The sequence below is a fragment of the Dioscorea cayenensis genome, chromosome 18, assembly GCF_009730915.1.
Source record: "Dioscorea cayenensis subsp. rotundata cultivar TDr96_F1 chromosome 18, TDr96_F1_v2_PseudoChromosome.rev07_lg8_w22 25.fasta, whole genome shotgun sequence".
Taxonomy (NCBI): Eukaryota; Viridiplantae; Streptophyta; class Magnoliopsida; order Dioscoreales; family Dioscoreaceae; genus Dioscorea; species Dioscorea cayenensis.
In genome coordinates this window covers 21,995,807-22,012,686 of record NC_052488.1, presented here as the reverse complement: position 1 = coordinate 22,012,686, position 16,880 = coordinate 21,995,807, and the positions used below count along the sequence as shown (strand labels likewise).

Genomic DNA, 16,880 nt, shown 5'->3' with positions numbered 1-16,880 from the left:
AACAATAATAATAACAATAATCCAAGCAAGGATCTTATTTTCATGATCATAAATCACTACACATAATCTAACTAATAAATAAATAAATAAATAAATATATATATTTAAATCCCAAAATAATAAAAATAATAATAATAATGAATTTAAAAAAAAAGGAAAGGGCTTTTTTTGATTCCATTTTATTTTTCTTTTTATATTATATATAAAACTCGTCTCCAGATCCGCTCATTCGTTCCATTTCTCTCTCTCCCTCTCCACCCGCTCCTTCCTCCCGTTAGGATCCGGAAGGGTTTCACTGCTCTCCAGATCTACTGCTTTCTTCGCCGGAACTCTAGCCCTAGCGGAGCTCCACGATCCACTCGCCATGGCTGCGGCCAACGCCCCGATCGCCATGAGGGAGGCGCTCACTGTAAGTCCCGATCCATTCACTAAACTTTTTCTGGTCTCTGGATTGGGTGATCTCTTTTTGTAATTAGTTCTTTGTAGAATTCAAGTTAGCCAGTAGAGGTAGGGTTTTGAGCTGATTTCTTTTATTGGTTTGATACTGGAGATGGATGGATCTTGATATTCGCACTGGAATGGTAGTGAATTTGATCAAATTGATGTCGGATCTGGTCAGATCTGAGAGTTGATGCTTGGGATTTCTCATTTTCTTGTTTTGATTCGTTTGAATGGTTCGTGTTTTCTTATGTTTTTTTCTTTTATTTGTTTTGGATCTTTGGATGGATCTCAGCTCCCGAGTATTGGGATAAACCCGCAATTCATCACCTTCACGCACGTTACGATGGAATCAGATAAGTATATTTGCGTGAGGGAGACATCCCCGGCGAACAGCGTTGTGATTATTGATATGAGCATGCCGATGCAGCCGCTGAGGAGGCCCATCACTGCTGATTCGGCTTTGATGAACCCCAACAGCAGGATTCTTGCTCTCAAAGGTCCCATCTTGTTTCTTACCAGCGCCATTTATTTATATTCTTAGGTTTGGTGATTTGAATTGACAACATGATTATAGAATTTTAGGTTTAGGAGTTGATATTTGTTAATGTTTTTAGTTTAAGTCCTTTTGTTATGGCAACGTATGTGGCACCTATTAAATCTTAAATTTCTGCATTGTGTTTCTGTGTTTCTAGTCCAAACATGTTGATATGGTGTTCGCTAAGTATTTTATTACCATTTCTAAACACTGAGTGGCATTTCCGTTTCATATTCTTTACTAATGGATATTAAATAATTCATATCTCCAATTCTAGCAGTTCAAGTATTCAACATGATGTATTGTGTTTTTTTGGGTACATTATGATCAGTGGCTAAATGCATAGATGTTAATATAGTTGGAACACATCTCTTGCTGTGAGGTTGAAGGCTGCTTGTAATCTTTTATTTAAGCAAGAAAGTTGGACAGCTATAGAAATATAGAGAGGTCGGTGTACTGTGTTCGAGTGATAATGCTATAATTACTAGGCAAAAACTGGTTTTGGAATGGAGTAAGCCTTATGAGCTTGTTCTGGTCGCTTTTGTTCTATTAATTTTTTCTTTATTTCTTTCTTCTTCTTATTTATTTATTTTTTGGAGAGCATTATTTGAACTGATTAGCATCAGAAAGCATAAATTATTAATTGTCTTAGAGTTGTATTTTTATTAACAATGTGTATAGCATATGATATTTTGGTGTAACATGCATTGGTGAAGTTTGAGGAAGAAAGAAGCATTTGATCAACCTGACATTTATGGTATCGAGCTTTTTAGAAGCATGGATTTCATCTTGGTTTTGTAATATTTTTATGTGGCTATTTGCAAAATGTTCAGGCTTGAAGGGCATTTCATCAATTTCTGTGTCATCTTAGATATGCTGGTTGGTTTGGAAACGAGGAGCTCTGTTAATGATCTTGTTCAAAAATGGTGTTGAATGGTTTAATACTTCTGCAGAATTCTAGCCTCATTATATCAGTTCCTATAACACGCATGGATCTCTCTAAGAAAATCTTGTCATCACATATTTAAGCAGTCACATTTATGATAGACAAGTGATACTTAAGGATTGTGCTCATGATACCTTCTTTTATCTATTACATTGCAGTTCAATTTATGCATGTGAGTGACAGTAAGAGTCTGTGGGGGTGAACTTTGAACCCTTTCACCCAGACTGACCATCTCTTGACTATACCTTGCGTCTACCTTGTTTGTGTCTTTTCTGCATGTTAGATTTCTATTTGAACTATAAAGGAGCTTGTCACTGGACACAACACTTTTGAACTTCTTAACACCTTGCAGCCAATTGTCTATCTTTATTTTAGGCAGCAAGATTTCTTTTTTTTTTATGAGGGTGAATGGTTGAGCCCTCTCAGTTGGCATGCCATCTATTGACTGTACTTGGCATCTACTTTGTTTTGCCTTTTATGTATGTTGCATCCCCGTATGAACTAGTGAACGTCTTGTCAATAGAATTTACGTTAGTACTTTCATCACTTAATTTCTTATAGTCAGTTGCGTATATTTGGCATAGGTTGCAAGGCTTATTTTTTCCTGATTAATTTTTCACCATAGGTTCTGTTGTGTCACATGATTATCTGTTGACCCTAGATCCTTTTTCTGTAGCTCAACTACCTGGCACCACACAAGACCACTTGCAAATCTTCAATATTGAGGCGAAAACCAAAATTAAATCTCATCAGATGCCAGAGCAGGTGAATTTGCTATTTTAAATTGAAAATAATGGTGTATGGTTCATTGTTTCTTATCTGTGTATATATTAGCTGTTTTGTGTTTTCTTCTTGGTTCTAGAAATACTTTGTTTAGCATTTTTGTGAAACTTTCTGCAGGTTGTCTTCTGGAAGTGGATCACTCCAAAGATGTTGGGGCTTGTTACACAATCTTCTGTGTATCATTGGTCGATTGAGGGTAATGCACTTTTTTGTTTATTTAATCGTGTCAGTTCTTGATGCAGTAATATCAGAATAGGTTCTTACATCATGTATTATGGTATTATGCCAATGTCATGCAGGCGACTCGGAGCCTGTGAAGATGTTTGATAGAACTGCTAATTTGACAAATAATCAAATTATCAACTATCGATGTGACCCCACTGAAAAATGGTTAGTTTTGATTGGAATTGCACCTGGTGCCCCAGAGGTATTCAGATTTCTTTCTTCTTTTTTCCTTTATTTTTTTTATTTTGAGTGCATCTTCCATTTTTTTTTTTGGGCTTTAATTTAACTTGTGGCTGTGTTTCGTTTATGTTATGTGTTTAAGTTTTATTGCTTCTCCTTTTTGTTAGTTTTTGTTTCTCCAATATTTTTTTTTCTTTTGAATAAAGTTGGCCTATATATATATATATATATATATATATATATTTTTCTGTTTGAGACGGCAAAAATTTTATTCTTTTCTCGATATTCAGGAAAGCTATAAACTGACTTGTATCTTTTTGCAGCGGCCACAATTGGTAAAAGGAAATATGCAGCTTTTTTCTGTGGACCAGCAGCGTAGTCAGGCACTTGAAGCACATGCTGCTTCATTTGCAACTTTCAAGGTGACAAGCAGGCATATATGCTCGGAGTACCGTTGCTTATGCGGCTCTTAAATAATAAATCTTGCATTATTTGCTCAACCTTGCTTGTGTCCTGCGTAGGTTGCAGGAAATGACAAAGAATCTATTCTGATCTGCTTTGCTTCAAAGACCTCTAATGCTGGACAGATTTCATCAAAGCTGCACGTCATTGAACTTGGTGCCCAGCCAGGTAGTTTGTTTCCTTATATGAAATCGATTTAGGGATTAGAATTTATTTTTTTTAATTTGCAGGACACACCTTTTTGCAGACAATTTGGTTTTGCTAAAGCTGATGATTTTTTTCTGGTAGTGATGAGTAATAGTAGTGGATCACTTAGGAATCACAATGTAAACAGGATAAAGGTATGTTTGATGATTGTTGGAGGGGTAAGATGGCTAATTTGTTGTAGCTGGTTATGTCAGTGAGGACGAAGGTGATTGCTCTGCTTGCCGGAGTTGAAGAAAATTTCTTTTAAATGATCGCTTATGATTGATGTTGTCATTCAATTTTGTTTTTAATGTTAACCTCTATTACGTTGTGTATCCAACTTTGTTTTAAAACAACTTATGTATCCATTCCTTTACTTATGATTGATGTTGTCAATCAATTCTTTTTTTAATGTTTACCAACCTTGAAGTTGTGCATCCAACTATTTGTTTTAAGACAATTTATGTATGCATTTCTTTACTTGCTCTTTATTTAAGTGCCTGAGTTTCTTTTAACGTATTTCAGGCAAGCCAGGATTTTCGAAGAAACAAGCAGATCTGTTCTTCCCACCTGATTTTGCAGATGACTTTCCAGTAGCCATGCAGGTTGTGTTTAGGCAATGCTGTTATCATTGCTGTAGTTATTGTGTTTCTAAAATTTGTATAGTCATACAATTTTCTTGAGAAAGTTTTGGCTTAATGGATTGTCATATGCAGATATCACACAAGTACAGTTTGATATATGTGATCACAAAGCTGGGTCTTCTGTTTGTATACGATTTGGAGACAGCTACTGCTGTATACAGAAACCGAATCAGCCCTGACCCCATCTTTCTCACGGCAGAAGCTTCAACAGTTGGTGGGTTTTATGCTATTAATAGAAGAGGGCAGGTTCTTCTTGCAACAGTTAATGAAGCAACTCTAGTGCCTTTTGTTAGTGGCCAGGTGTGTTAGTATTATGGTGTTTCTTCATTGTCTTACTGAGTTTGCACTTAGCATCATTTTCTGGTGATTCAGCTGAACAATCTGGAGCTTGCCGTAAATCTTGCCAAACGTGGAAACCTTCCTGGGGCTGAAAATTTGGTAAGCTACCATTTTTATGATTTGATGTTGATTCTAATGGATTTTGTCTGGTGTATGATGATTATGTTTGACATAGGTTTAATCTTCTAGCAGAGAAGTATTATTAAAGTTACAATTGTTTTTTGTCCTTTGTCACTGCCCTTTGTTCTGGTTGGAAGGAATTCCAGTGGATCACATCTTAATACTGACTTTAAAATTATGTTTTATGGATCCTTTTTTTAAAAATCAAATATATCATGTGTGAAGATATGTTGGCAGAGATCAGCTCATATTTTATACTGTTTTTGTATATCATGCTGTTCATCATGTAATCTGCTAACTACCCGAGAAGAAAGACCATCTTTAAATCATGCAAGGCACCAGTCTGAGGCTGTCAGTGTTAATGAAACGTCATGGATACCTTTGTTTGGAATTTTCATATACTAGTTTAATGGGCATGTGTTTTCACGTATCTGCTTATGTTTGCTTTTTTCATTGCAGTAAATTTCTTAGTAGGTTGATGGAAGTGGGTTTTTTTTTTTGGGAAATATTTTTTTTTACTTAATCTGTTCTTGTTTCATGTCCATCATTTGGTCAAATTCTCACTATTGAATTTTGTTTCTTTTTTGTTGTTCAGGTTGTGCAGAGGTTTCAAGAACTATTCTCGCAAACTAAATATAAGGAAGCTGCAGAACTTGCTGCTGAATCTCCACAAGGCATCTTAAGAACACCTGAGACTGTGGCAAAATTTCAGGTATCTAATCATGTTATTTATTTTCTTGGTTTTGAAGGTATATTCAATTGCACATAATTCAAGCTACTTCAGATTGTGATGTCTCTCTCCCTATGTATATGCATATACACAAGCACATGCCACTCTTTAATCTCTCAACTTTTATGAAAAAATTGGGTGTCCTAACAATTTTATATTTTGCAGAGTGTTCCTGTTCAAGCTGGGCAGACACCCCCTTTACTTCAGTATTTTGGGACGTTGTTAACTAAGGGAAAACTCAATGCATTTGAGTCTCTAGAATTATCTCGCCTTGTGGTCAATCAAAACAAGAAAAATCTTTTGGAGAATTGGTTGGCAGAGGACAAGCTTGAGTGCAGTGAAGAACTTGGAGATCTTGTGAAGGTTTGATCTCAGTTTATAAGATTTAGCTCAATCATTTTTATCTTCTACACTGTCTTGTTGGAAATAATATGGTTGAAATTGGAGTTGGATGTTCTATTCTTTTTATCTTCGCTAAAAGATGGATCCATCTTTTATTCATCTTCATCATCATCTAATCCATTTCTATTTTGTAGACTGTAGACAATGATCTTGCTTTGAAGATCTATATAAAAGCAAGGGCAACTCCAAAAGTTGTTGCCGCTTTTGCTGAGCGGAGAGAGTTTGACAAGATTCTTATATACTCAAAGCAGGTACTTGGAATCTGTATTTCCTGCTCGTTGAAGTAGTCTGCATCTAGTGGGAGGTTTGGAGATTTATGAATATTACATATGTGATGAATGATTCATTCTTGTGTACAGGTTGGGTATACACCAGATTATCTTTTTCTTCTGCAGACAATTCTAAGAACAGATCCACAGGTAACTACTTCAGATACCATGAATCTTGAGCTCAGCTTCATCATTTCATGTGATTGATGCGCGTGATGGTGCTTATTTTTATTTTTGTAAACTATTTCCTCAGGTTTTAATCAAATGATATCCTTGTTTTGCTTATATTTATTTCTTTATTTTTTTTATACGTTCTTATATTAAATCATGTCTTCTGTAGCCTTGGTGAATTTTCTGCAGTGAACATGACACAAGCCAATGTTTTTTGTAGGGTGCTGTGAATTTTGCTCTAATGATGTCTCAAATGGAGGGTGGATGTCCTGTTGATTACAATACAATAACAGATCTTTTCCTCCAGGTTCAGTGACTTCTTGCTATTCTTTTTCCTTTTTTGTTTTGCATTCTGAGACTTGCACCGAAAGGAGTATTCCATTTCTTTGAGCAATGTGATATTATGTCTTGGACTCTAGAGGTTTGCCAAGTATGTCTGTTATGTCAAGCTGTCTATAATTTGCCGAATTTTGTTAGTTTAACTTTCCTTCATACTTCAACTTATTTATTTACTGGAGTAAGGGAGTTCCATTTTCTGTGTTTGCTGCAGAGAAACTTGATTAGAGAGGCAACAGCTTTTCTTTTGGATGTTTTGAAACCAAATTTACCTGAGCATGCCTTCCTTCAAACTAAGGTGAACTCAATGCGGGGCCAAAAAGCTGGTTGACATCTCTTGAGTTGTTCTCTGTCAATCTCTAATGTCTGTTTTTGGCACAGGTTTTGGAGGTTAATTTAGTCACATACCCCAATGTTGCTGATGCTATATTGGCTAACGGCATGTTTAGTCACTATGATCGTCCGCGGATTGCTCAGCTTTGTGAAAAGGCTGGCCTGTACATGCGTGCGCTTCAGGTAGAATATCTTTCAAAAGATATGTTTAATTCTGTATTTCATGAATATTAGTTGTCTAACGTTGCATATGCTTCTCAGCATTATTCGGAGTTGCCCGATATCAAACGGGTTATTGTCAACACACATGCGATTGAACCTCAGGTTTTGTTTTTTTGTAATCACATTATTTACTTTATGATTTATGCACTCTTTCTAAGATTAACTTCTCTTGCCAGGCTCTGGTCGAGTTTTTTGGGACCCTTTCAAGGGAGTGGGCATTAGAGTGCATGAAAGATCTTCTTCTGGTTAACCTGAGAGGAAATCTCCAAATAATTGTTCAGGTAACTTTCTCATTGGTTTAAATTTGGGCATGCACTTTCATGTTACCTTTCCTTTTTCAATTAACATGTTTATTTTTGCAGGCTGCAAAAGAATATTCTGAGCAGTTAGGCGTGGATTCATGCATTAAACTTTTTGAGCAATTTAAGTCCTATGAAGGTCTTTACTTCTTTTTGGGATCCTATTTGAGCTCCAGGTATTGGTTATTTTAGAAATGACTTTTTTTAATTTGACATAAGGCTGGTTGTTTTAGTAAATTTGGATCCCTGTTTTTCCCCTAACAGCGAAGATCCAGATATACACTTCAAGTATATTGAGGCAGCAGCAAAAACTGGTCAGATTAAAGAAGTTGAAAGAGTGACTAGAGAATCCAACTTTTATGATCCTGAGAAGACAAAGAATTTCTTAATGGAAGCCAAACTTCCTGATGCACGGCCACTTATTAATGTCTGCGATCGTTTTGGTTTTGTTCCGGATTTGACACACTACTTGTACACAAATAACATGCTTCGATATATTGAGGGATATGTGCAGAAAGTAAGATTTTGCTTTGAGAAAGGTTTTATAAAAGAATCTGTTCTTAGTAGTTCATTGAGTTACAACATTTGTTCCTTTAAATTGTTTGGACATAGGTTAACCCCGGCAATGCTCCTCTGGTGGTTGGACAACTGCTGGATGATGAGTGTCCTGAGGATTTCATCAAGGGTCTTATTCTTTCAGTCCGTTCTCTTCTTCCAGTTGAACCTCTTGTGGAACAATGTGAGAAAAGGTATGCGGAATTCCGTTTACCGTCTCTTAAGCAACTTTTCTTCAGTTTATTTATTGATTATATCTCATTTATGGAAATATAGGAATCGTCTTCGGCTACTCACACAGTTTTTGGAGCATCTTGTGAGTGAAGGAAGTCAAGATGTGCATGTTCACAATGCTTTGGGAAAGATCATTATAGACAGCAACAATAACCCAGAGCATTTTCTTACAACTAACCCATACTATGATTCCCGTGTTGTCGGTAAATACTGTGAGAAGCGGGATCCTACCCTTGCAGTTGTTGCATATAGAAGAGGACAATGCGATGATGAGCTCATTAATGTTACAAATAAGAACTCTTTGTTCAAATTGCAGGCCAGGTATTTATATTATGTTTGTTTACAATCAGTTAGATTTACGTAATTGTGTCTTCTTTCAATATGTTAAAAGCTTCTGTGTTGTATTTGTGTGTGTGTGTAATTTCAGATATGTTGTGGAGAGAATGGATGGTGATTTGTGGGAGAAAGTCCTCCAACCTGATAATGAATATAGAAGACAACTGATTGATCAAGTTGTTTCTACTGCACTGCCTGAAAGCAAGAGCCCAGAGCAAGTTTCTGCTGCTGTTAAAGCTTTCATGACTGCTGATCTCCCACATGAATTAATTGAGCTACTTGAAAAGATTGTTCTTCAAAACTCCGCATTCAGTGGAAATTTCAATCTGCAAAACCTGCTGATTTTAACAGCTATCAAAGCAGATCCTTCTAGGGTTATGGATTACATCAACAGGTTGGATAATTTTGATGGGCCTGCAGTTGGGGAGGTGGCTGTGGAAGCTCAATTGTATGAGGAAGCTTTTGCCATATTTAAAAAGTTCAATTTGAATGTCCAAGCTGTCAATGTTCTCCTTGATAATATCCGTAGCATAGAACGAGCTGTGGAATTTGCCTTCCGTGTTGAAGAAGATGCTGTTTGGAGCCAGGTAGCTAAGGCTCAATTGCGGGAAGGGCTTGTTAGTGATGCAATTGAGTCCTTCATCCGTGCAGATGATGCAACTCAGTTCTTGGATGTTATTCATGCGGCTGAGGATGCTAATGTCTACCATGACTTGGTGAAGTATCTACTGATGGTGAGGCAAAAAACTAAAGAACCGAAGGTGGATGGTGAACTTATTTATGCATATGCGAAGATTGACAGGCTGGGTGAAATAGAAGAGTTCATTCTTATGCCAAATGTTGCTAATCTCCAAAATGTTGGTGATAGATTATATGACGGTGAACTGTATGAGGCGGCTAAGATTATATTTGCCTTCATTTCGAACTGGGCCAAACTAGCTAGTACACTGGTTAAGTTAAAGCAATTTCAGGGGGCTGTTGATGCAGCTCGTAAAGCTAACAGTTCGAAGACATGGAAGGAGGTCTGCTTTGCTTGTGTGGATGCTGAGGAGTTCCGCTTGGCTCAAATATGCGGGCTAAATATCATCATACAGGTAACTAGTTCAAGGGCATTTAGCTTTTTCTTAAACTCATATTATACTCCTTTGTTTTCTAGGATATCTTTGTTTTGCTGGTTGAAATCACTACCTGCATGCTTTACTGTTGTAGGTTGATGACCTGGAAGAGGTTAGTGAGTATTATCAGAACAGAGGATGCTTCAACGAACTGATCTCTCTTATGGAGAGTGGTCTTGGTCTTGAACGGGCTCACATGGGTATCTTTACAGAGCTGGGGGTTCTGTATGCTAGATATCGCCCGGAGAAACTTATGGAGCACATCAAACTTTTCTCGACTCGTCTTAACATTCCTAAGCTTATTCGTGTTTGTGATGAACAACAACACTGGAAGGAACTTACTTATCTGTACATTCAGTATGATGAGTTTGATAATGCTGCAACAACAATTATGAATCATTCTCCAGATGCATGGGATCACATGCAGTTCAAAGATGTTTCGGTCAAAGTTGCTAATGTCGAACTCTACTACAAGGCAGTGCATTTCTATTTGCTGGAACATCCTGACCTTATTAATGATCTTCTTAATGTGCTTGCTCTTCGTGTGGACCATACACGTGTGGTGGATATAATGAGGAAGGTACATACGTATAGGGTTCCTATTATGTTCTTCAGCATTTTGCTCTTTCCGTTGACGTGCATGGCAAACTGATTCAAGTTCAATAATTTTTGTTGCGGTTTCAGGCTGGTCACTTGCATCTTGTGAAACCATATATGGTTGCAGTACAGAGTAACAATGTCTCTGCTGTAAATGAAGCCCTCAATGAAATTTACATTGAGGAGGAGGACTATGATAGACTTCGTGAATCAGTTGACATGCATGATAACTTTGATCAAATAGGTCTCGCACAGAAGGTAACAGAATTTCTCTCTTTGTTTTGTTAAGGTAATGAATTTTCTGTTATAGGGTCTTTGTTTATAAATGTTTGTCCTTCTACTCTGAGCAGATTGAAAAGCATGAGCTTCTTGAGATGAGACGAATTGCCGCATATATTTATAAGAAGGCTGGGAGATGGAAGCAATCCATTGCCTTGTCCAAGAAAGACAATTTATACAAAGATGCTATGGAGACATGCTCTCAGTCTGGTGATCGTGAGCTGTCTGAAGAATTGCTTGTTTATTTTATCGAGCAGGTAATGGTTTTGTCTTGTCAATTTGCCTGACCACGGCTTAAGCTTGATAATGTGTTGCTTTAACGATGAGATTTAACAGTTTCATCTGGTAGATTGAGTAATTGTTAGAAATTTTTTTTTGCTTCTCCCAATATCCTAACATGAATGATATCTATAGGGTGGTTGGCTTTCTATGCATCTTTTTTTCATATTTCATTGTGAGATTTTTATTTAGACAAATAATCAGATCACATTTATTTGTTCTTTCTGTTTAATATTATATATATATTTTTTTGGCACCAGAATTTTGCCTGTGGTTTTTATATGATCTATTTGCATATTGATAAATGATTTTTATATTTGCAGGGGAAGAAGGAATGCTTTGCATCTTGTCTCTTTATCTGCTATGACTTAATCAGGCCTGATGTTGCTTTGGAGCTTGCCTGGATGAACAATATGATTGACTTTGCTTTCCCATACCTCTTGCAGGTGAATTGTTATTGATTTTCTGATCTATTTATTCTAATTATATGCTATCTTATCCTCACATTCACATTTGTCTGTCAACATAAACATAAACCGAATGTTTGCCATGTTTTTTTTTGTTTTAGTTTATCCGTGAGTACACTGGCAAAGTGGATGAACTGGTGAAAGATAAGCTTGAGGCACAAATGGAAGTCAAGGCTAAAGAAAAGGAAGAGAAGGATTTGGTTTCCCAGCAGGTACTTGTTATTATCCTTTTTCGCTTTTATGATTACTAAGCCTCCTTATTTTTCTTGATTCATTGCAAGTGACATTCCGAGTCTTTGATTGATTTGCAGAATATGTACGCACAATTGCTGCCCCTAGCATTGCCAGCCCCGCCCATGCCAGGCATGGGCGGAAGCACCGGAATGGGTGGACCATTCGCCGTCCCGCCTCCCATGGGTGGAATGGGGATGCCTCCGATGCCACCATTTGGCATGCCGCCAATGGGAAGCTACTAAGAACAATCAGATTTTTTTTTTTTGTGACAATGTGATGATGAATGATCAAGATTCCTTCCTTATAAAGCAGCTGTGAATTTTGTTATATTTCTATTCTTTGCCATCATCGCTGAGGCCTGTTTGAGGATTTCACCCGGTTCCCAATTCTCAACATGTAGAGGAGAGGTTCTTGAGTTGTTGGATTTGGGGGGGGTCGTGCTCACCTGTAGAGTGCTTTTTTGTATAGTTCCCCCCAGTTATATATTCCTGTAGTAGACATTTGTCCCTTTGCCCTTTGGGATCTCTATTCAACTTATGTATTTTTCCCCCTATTGTTCGCCAACTTTTTTTTTTTTTGGTTTCTCTTTGCTCAGTGTTGTGCCCTTTCACCCCGTCTTCGGAAGTCAGATACCTTTTGGTGGCTACCACAAAAAACAATGTATATTGCATTGATTTATGTTTTATTGTTTTTTTTTAGCTGTTGAGTTTTTAACTCTTTTGCCAATGTTCATGTTGTGTGTTGCCAAATTGTCTTATTTCAGTGACGATTCTATGGTAGGTTACATTTTTAAAGTCCGAATCGCTCTTTGTTATGTAATTGAGTATTGCTCGACGATTGGTAAGCTCGACTGTTGCTCGGACTGACATGAACTTTGACTCGTGCTTGTTTGTGTCAAGCACGCTCTCGTTTGATTTTATTTTTTAATTGTATAATATAAGATATTGTACACAATCATTTTAAATGTACAATATTTATCAACTTAAAAAATCTTGTCGAGTTTTAAACAGTTAACTCGAATTAGATTAATTAACTTTATTTTGAACGACAGAAGCAATCCTGACCAAGTGCAGTGAGAGCCATCTGGTCATCCAGATCGCACGTGACAAAAGGCTGCTTGTCTTTTTTATAGCCGAACAAGAACAACAACAAAGCCCCGCTTCTCACCCGTCTCTACTTGTAGAACGGCAAAACCCTAGAATTCACTTCTCTTCCACCGCGCGCTCCTTTCAATCTACTCCAGAGTTCCCTTCGTTCTTGAAATCCCTCCTGCATTTCCTCTTGTTTTTCGGATTTATTTTCTATTTTTCTTGTGTTTTTGGTAGTAGTAAAGGTTTGGTTTAATCTCTGTTGCGATATGTCAGACGATGAGGTGCAGGAGAAGGAGTTGGATCTCACCTCTCCTGATGTTGTCACCAAGTACAAAACGGCCGCCGAGATCCTCAACAGTTACTTCTCTTCTCTTGTTTCCCTTTTTTTAGTAAAAAAATAAAAAAAAAGTCCTTCTTTTATGGAAATAAGTTTGCGGGTTTTGGTTGAATTGCAGAGGCTCTGCAGTTGGTGGTGTCAGAGTGCAAGGCCAAGGTGAAGGTAGTGGATATCTGTGAAAAAGGAGACGCCTTTATTCGAGAGTGAGTTTTTGTTTTCATGTTTTTGATGGTTTGGTTGTCCTGAGTTTTGAGTGAGTTTTAATGGAAGTCAGGCAAACTGGAAATGTGTACAAGAATGTGAAGAAGAAGATTGAGAGAGGAGTGGCTTTCCCCACTTGTGTCTCTGTGAACAATACGGTTTGCCATTTCTCGCCCCTTGCCAGCGATGAGACTGTGTTGGAAGAGAATGACATTGTGAAAATGTGAGTTAATTGGTGGTTTTTTAATGGTTTATATGTTGATTGATGGTGGATTTGGTCAGAGTGATAGTTAATGACGCTGTGTTTTGGTTTGTGATTCAGTGATATGGGGTGCCATATAGATGGCTTTATTGCTGTTGTGGCACATACTTATGTTATTCAGGATGGACCGTTGACCGGGAGGGCCGCAGATGTGCTTGCAGCTGCTAGCACTGCTGCAGATGTGGCATTGAGGCTTGTACGGCCTGGGAAAAAGGTATATATATATATATATATTGGCGGTTTTTTTCTTCTTCTTTTCCTAGTATCTAGCACTATGTGTTCATCATGGATTGAATCCATGAGCATCCATATTTTTTCACTTATCAATGAAGTGTTATCCGTGCATACCTTTTTAGATGCAGTTTTTCTACCATGTTTCAAGATTTAAAGAAGGATAGAATTAGCAGTGTTCATTTAATTATTGACTGTATAGATGGCATGATTTAATTAAAAAATAGTTTGTTTCTTGCATTTCTGAACTTTGATAATGTAAATGCTTTCAACCTGGAAATTTTTCAGTTATTGTTAGCTATGCCTCAAAAGATTTGAAATTATGAAATAGATATAGATGACAATTTAATCTTATACATTACATTTCGAGATATGGTTATTAGTTGACTGAACAGCCTGGACTGTGGGCTTTAATTGTATGAGCTGTCCCTAATTCATCTTCAGCTTCTTGTACACTTTTAACTTGTTTTGGTTTCATGAGACGCGAACACTTCCAACTAGGATCTGCTCTGCTTTTGACTAAGTCTGTCTTATGTTGTTCTGCATGCTAACCATGTTTAGTAGTTTGGCTATTGAGTAGAGAAGTTGTTGCATGGTGGCTTGACTTCAGTGCTTGTGGTTGATATCTTTGGCTGTTGATAACTTGATAATGCTTCACCGTGTCCAATTTATTTCTTTGGCTGTTGTACACTTTTAACCATGTGGTTGTTTTATTCAATGACCCTAAGTGATGAAGATCTTTATAAAGCTATGGATTGACATCCAAATGAAGCTTTTGTCATAGTTACTCTGATAGGGCATTGTTTCTTACGTCTTAATTCACCATCAATTGACTGTCAATGTTGCCTTCCTTGGTTCGTTGGTTGTTATTGCAGTGTTTTGAGTTTTTCTTCTGTAAAAATGTTGTTTTCTCTAAAATCACGTTCTGGGTTCTGTGAACCAATGCTTGATTATATTGGACATGTTCTTCATGTAAAGACTGAAAATTCAACATAATTTTGCTGAAATGACCAGTTACTTTCTTTTTGGTTTCCCAGTTGCCAATATGAGATTCTGGCTATTTCTGTAATTTTAATGATGTTTGTTTCCATTTAGTTGTGAACTTTCTTTGAGTAGCCAACATATGCTGATTCAACCTTTTCACTGTTATATTTGTTTTTGTCTATACATATTTCCATTGGCCTTTTTTTTTTGAAAATTAACATATGCTTTTTGTCTATACATATTTGCTATGTGAAGTAAATTTAAGGTAATTTAATATTTATTGATAACTCTGGTCGCCTGATGCTTTTTGATTGGCTAAATTTTGCTGTGGTTCTTGAATGAATGTAAAATATGCTGTTGAATTTCTGAACTTACACTTATGAAAGGTGAGGCAAAGTGGCTGACAGTTGGTCATGGACATTTGCTTGTAATTTATGTTTCTAGTTTGTTATAAATCTTAATCGGTCTTTGCTTTAATTATAGGTTTTTGGTGGCTTGGATTGGTTTGAGATTTTTTTTTGGGGTTGACCTCATGTATTCTTGTAGTAGTTGCTTGAGTTGTAACCACTCTTTCTTCAATTTAATGATTTACTTGTGCATCTTTTAAGAGTGATTTTTTAAAGTAGCTGATGATTATTGGTTTTTTTCATCTTTTTGTGCGCTAAAGTTTTCCTTTTTATGTTCTTTCTGGTGATAGAACAAGGATGTTACAGAGGCTATTCAAAAGGTAGCTGCTGCATATGATTGCAAAATTGTGGAGGGGGTGCTCAGTCATCAGCTTAAACAATTTGTGATTGATGGAAACAAAGTAATCCTTAGTGTGACTAGTCCTGAGACCAGAGTTGACGATGCTGAATTTGAAGAAAATGAGGTATATGCAGTTGATATTGTCACAAGCACAGGTGATGGCAAGGTAAATACTTAACTGCTCATTGAAATAATTAGTCATTCATTGTTAGTCCAATTATGAAAAATCACTTTGTTATAAATCTAAAAATCTATACGTCTCTCTGGGTTCTTGTTACTTTCAGCCGAAATTATTGGATGAGAAGCAGACGACCATCTATAAAAGGGCTGTAGACAAGAATTATCATCTAAAGATGAAAACATCAAGATTTATTTTCAGTGAAATAAGCCAGAGATTTCCCATCATGCCCTTCACTGCAAGGTTTGGTATCTTCATGTGTTGTATTTGGTCATAACTTGCTCCTCCTTGCTTAACAATTATAAACTCGACCACCTTTTTCTTACCAGAGCTTTGGAAGAGAAACGGGCAAGGCTTGGCCTGGTGGAATGTGTGAATCATGATCTCTTGCAACCATTCCCTGTTCTATATGAGAAGCCTGGTAATAAAAGATACTTCACACCTGAATTTTCATGTAGAGAATTCATAATATGACATGTATTAGAAGCACATAAATGAAAACATTTTTTTTCCTCTATCCTTTTGTTTGGCAGGTGACTTTGTTGCTCATATCAAGTTCACGGTTCTGTTGATGCCGAATGGGTCCGACAGGATTACCTCTCACCCACTGCAACCATTGCAGCCAACGAAAAACATCGATGATGATCCTGAAATCAAGGCATGGTTAGCTTTGGGTACAAAGACAAAAAAGAAGGGTGGAGGAAAGAAGAAAAAAGGTGTCCATTATTGTACATGATGTTCATTCTAAAGTATCAACTTTGATGATAATATAAATGATGTTTTAAGCTTTTATTCTCATTTTTCAGGCAAGAAGGGTGATGATGCAGCTGAAGCTGAGCCTATGGACAACAACAATGATGGTGCATCTCAGCAAGATTAGTCATTTAAAATGCTTTCTAATCCTCTGAATTGTTATCTTCATGCTTCTTGCTTGTCAGAAAAATGAGAAAAAGCAGTTGCACATTTCTCTTAGATTGTGATGAAAATGTGGTCTTCCAATCCTTCTTGACTCTTTCAATGAACAGTTTCAATTGCCAAATAAAACTATCTTCTTGTGTAAATACATACATTGCTTTTTATTTATCAATCATGTGAGCTATAAATTATTAATTACAAGTATTTAGTGATGA

General features: G+C 36.8%; 2 protein-coding genes across 2 annotated transcripts; both read left to right on the top strand.

Moving 5' to 3' along the window:
- The first annotated feature begins 230 nt into the window (after window positions 1-230).
- On the top strand, window positions 231-12,433 carry LOC120282304 (clathrin heavy chain 1-like). Its single transcript, XM_039289085.1, has 30 exons — window positions 231-409; window positions 734-938; window positions 2,599-2,687; window positions 2,823-2,901; window positions 3,005-3,132; window positions 3,434-3,532; window positions 3,632-3,740; window positions 4,284-4,363; window positions 4,475-4,702; window positions 4,775-4,840; window positions 5,457-5,573; window positions 5,757-5,954; window positions 6,128-6,244; window positions 6,353-6,412; window positions 6,654-6,740; window positions 6,984-7,067; window positions 7,151-7,285; window positions 7,364-7,426; window positions 7,501-7,605; window positions 7,687-7,799; window positions 7,888-8,140; window positions 8,236-8,372; window positions 8,455-8,733; window positions 8,840-9,842; window positions 9,958-10,443; window positions 10,548-10,718; window positions 10,811-10,996; window positions 11,342-11,464; window positions 11,587-11,697; window positions 11,797-12,433. Exons 1-30 carry the CDS (start codon window positions 365-367, stop codon window positions 11,959-11,961), a joined length of 5,121 nt encoding a protein of 1,706 aa, XP_039145019.1. The 5' UTR covers window positions 231-364; the 3' UTR covers window positions 11,962-12,433.
- A 435-nt stretch (window positions 12,434-12,868) lies between these two features.
- Window positions 12,869-16,837, top strand: LOC120282593 (ERBB-3 BINDING PROTEIN 1). Its single transcript, XM_039289431.1, has 9 exons — window positions 12,869-13,167; window positions 13,266-13,350; window positions 13,422-13,571; window positions 13,671-13,824; window positions 15,523-15,738; window positions 15,857-15,993; window positions 16,080-16,171; window positions 16,284-16,466; window positions 16,557-16,837. The coding sequence occupies exons 1-9, from the start codon at window positions 13,077-13,079 to the stop codon at window positions 16,628-16,630; spliced, it is 1,182 nt and encodes a 393-aa protein (XP_039145365.1). The 5' UTR covers window positions 12,869-13,076; the 3' UTR covers window positions 16,631-16,837.
- The last annotated feature ends 43 nt before the right edge of the window (window positions 16,838-16,880 follow it).

Excerpts from the sequence above, each read along its gene's own strand:
- LOC120282593 (XM_039289431.1), top strand. The coding sequence starts at position 13,077 with ATGTCAGACGATGAGGTGCAGGAGAAGGAGTTGGATCTCACCTCTCCT. Across the intron at positions 16,172-16,283 it reads TGTTCTATATGAGAAGCCTG|GTGACTTTGTTGCTCATATC; the intron begins GTAATAAAAGAT and ends TTTGTTTGGCAG. Across the intron at positions 16,467-16,556 it reads TGGAGGAAAGAAGAAAAAAG|GCAAGAAGGGTGATGATGCA; the intron begins GTGTCCATTATT and ends CTCATTTTTCAG.
- LOC120282304 (XM_039289085.1), top strand. The coding sequence starts at position 365 with ATGGCTGCGGCCAACGCCCCGATCGCCATGAGGGAGGCGCTCACT. Across the intron at positions 5,574-5,756 it reads AGACTGTGGCAAAATTTCAG|AGTGTTCCTGTTCAAGCTGG; the intron begins GTATCTAATCAT and ends TATATTTTGCAG. Across the intron at positions 7,606-7,686 it reads ATCTCCAAATAATTGTTCAG|GCTGCAAAAGAATATTCTGA; the intron begins GTAACTTTCTCA and ends TTATTTTTGCAG.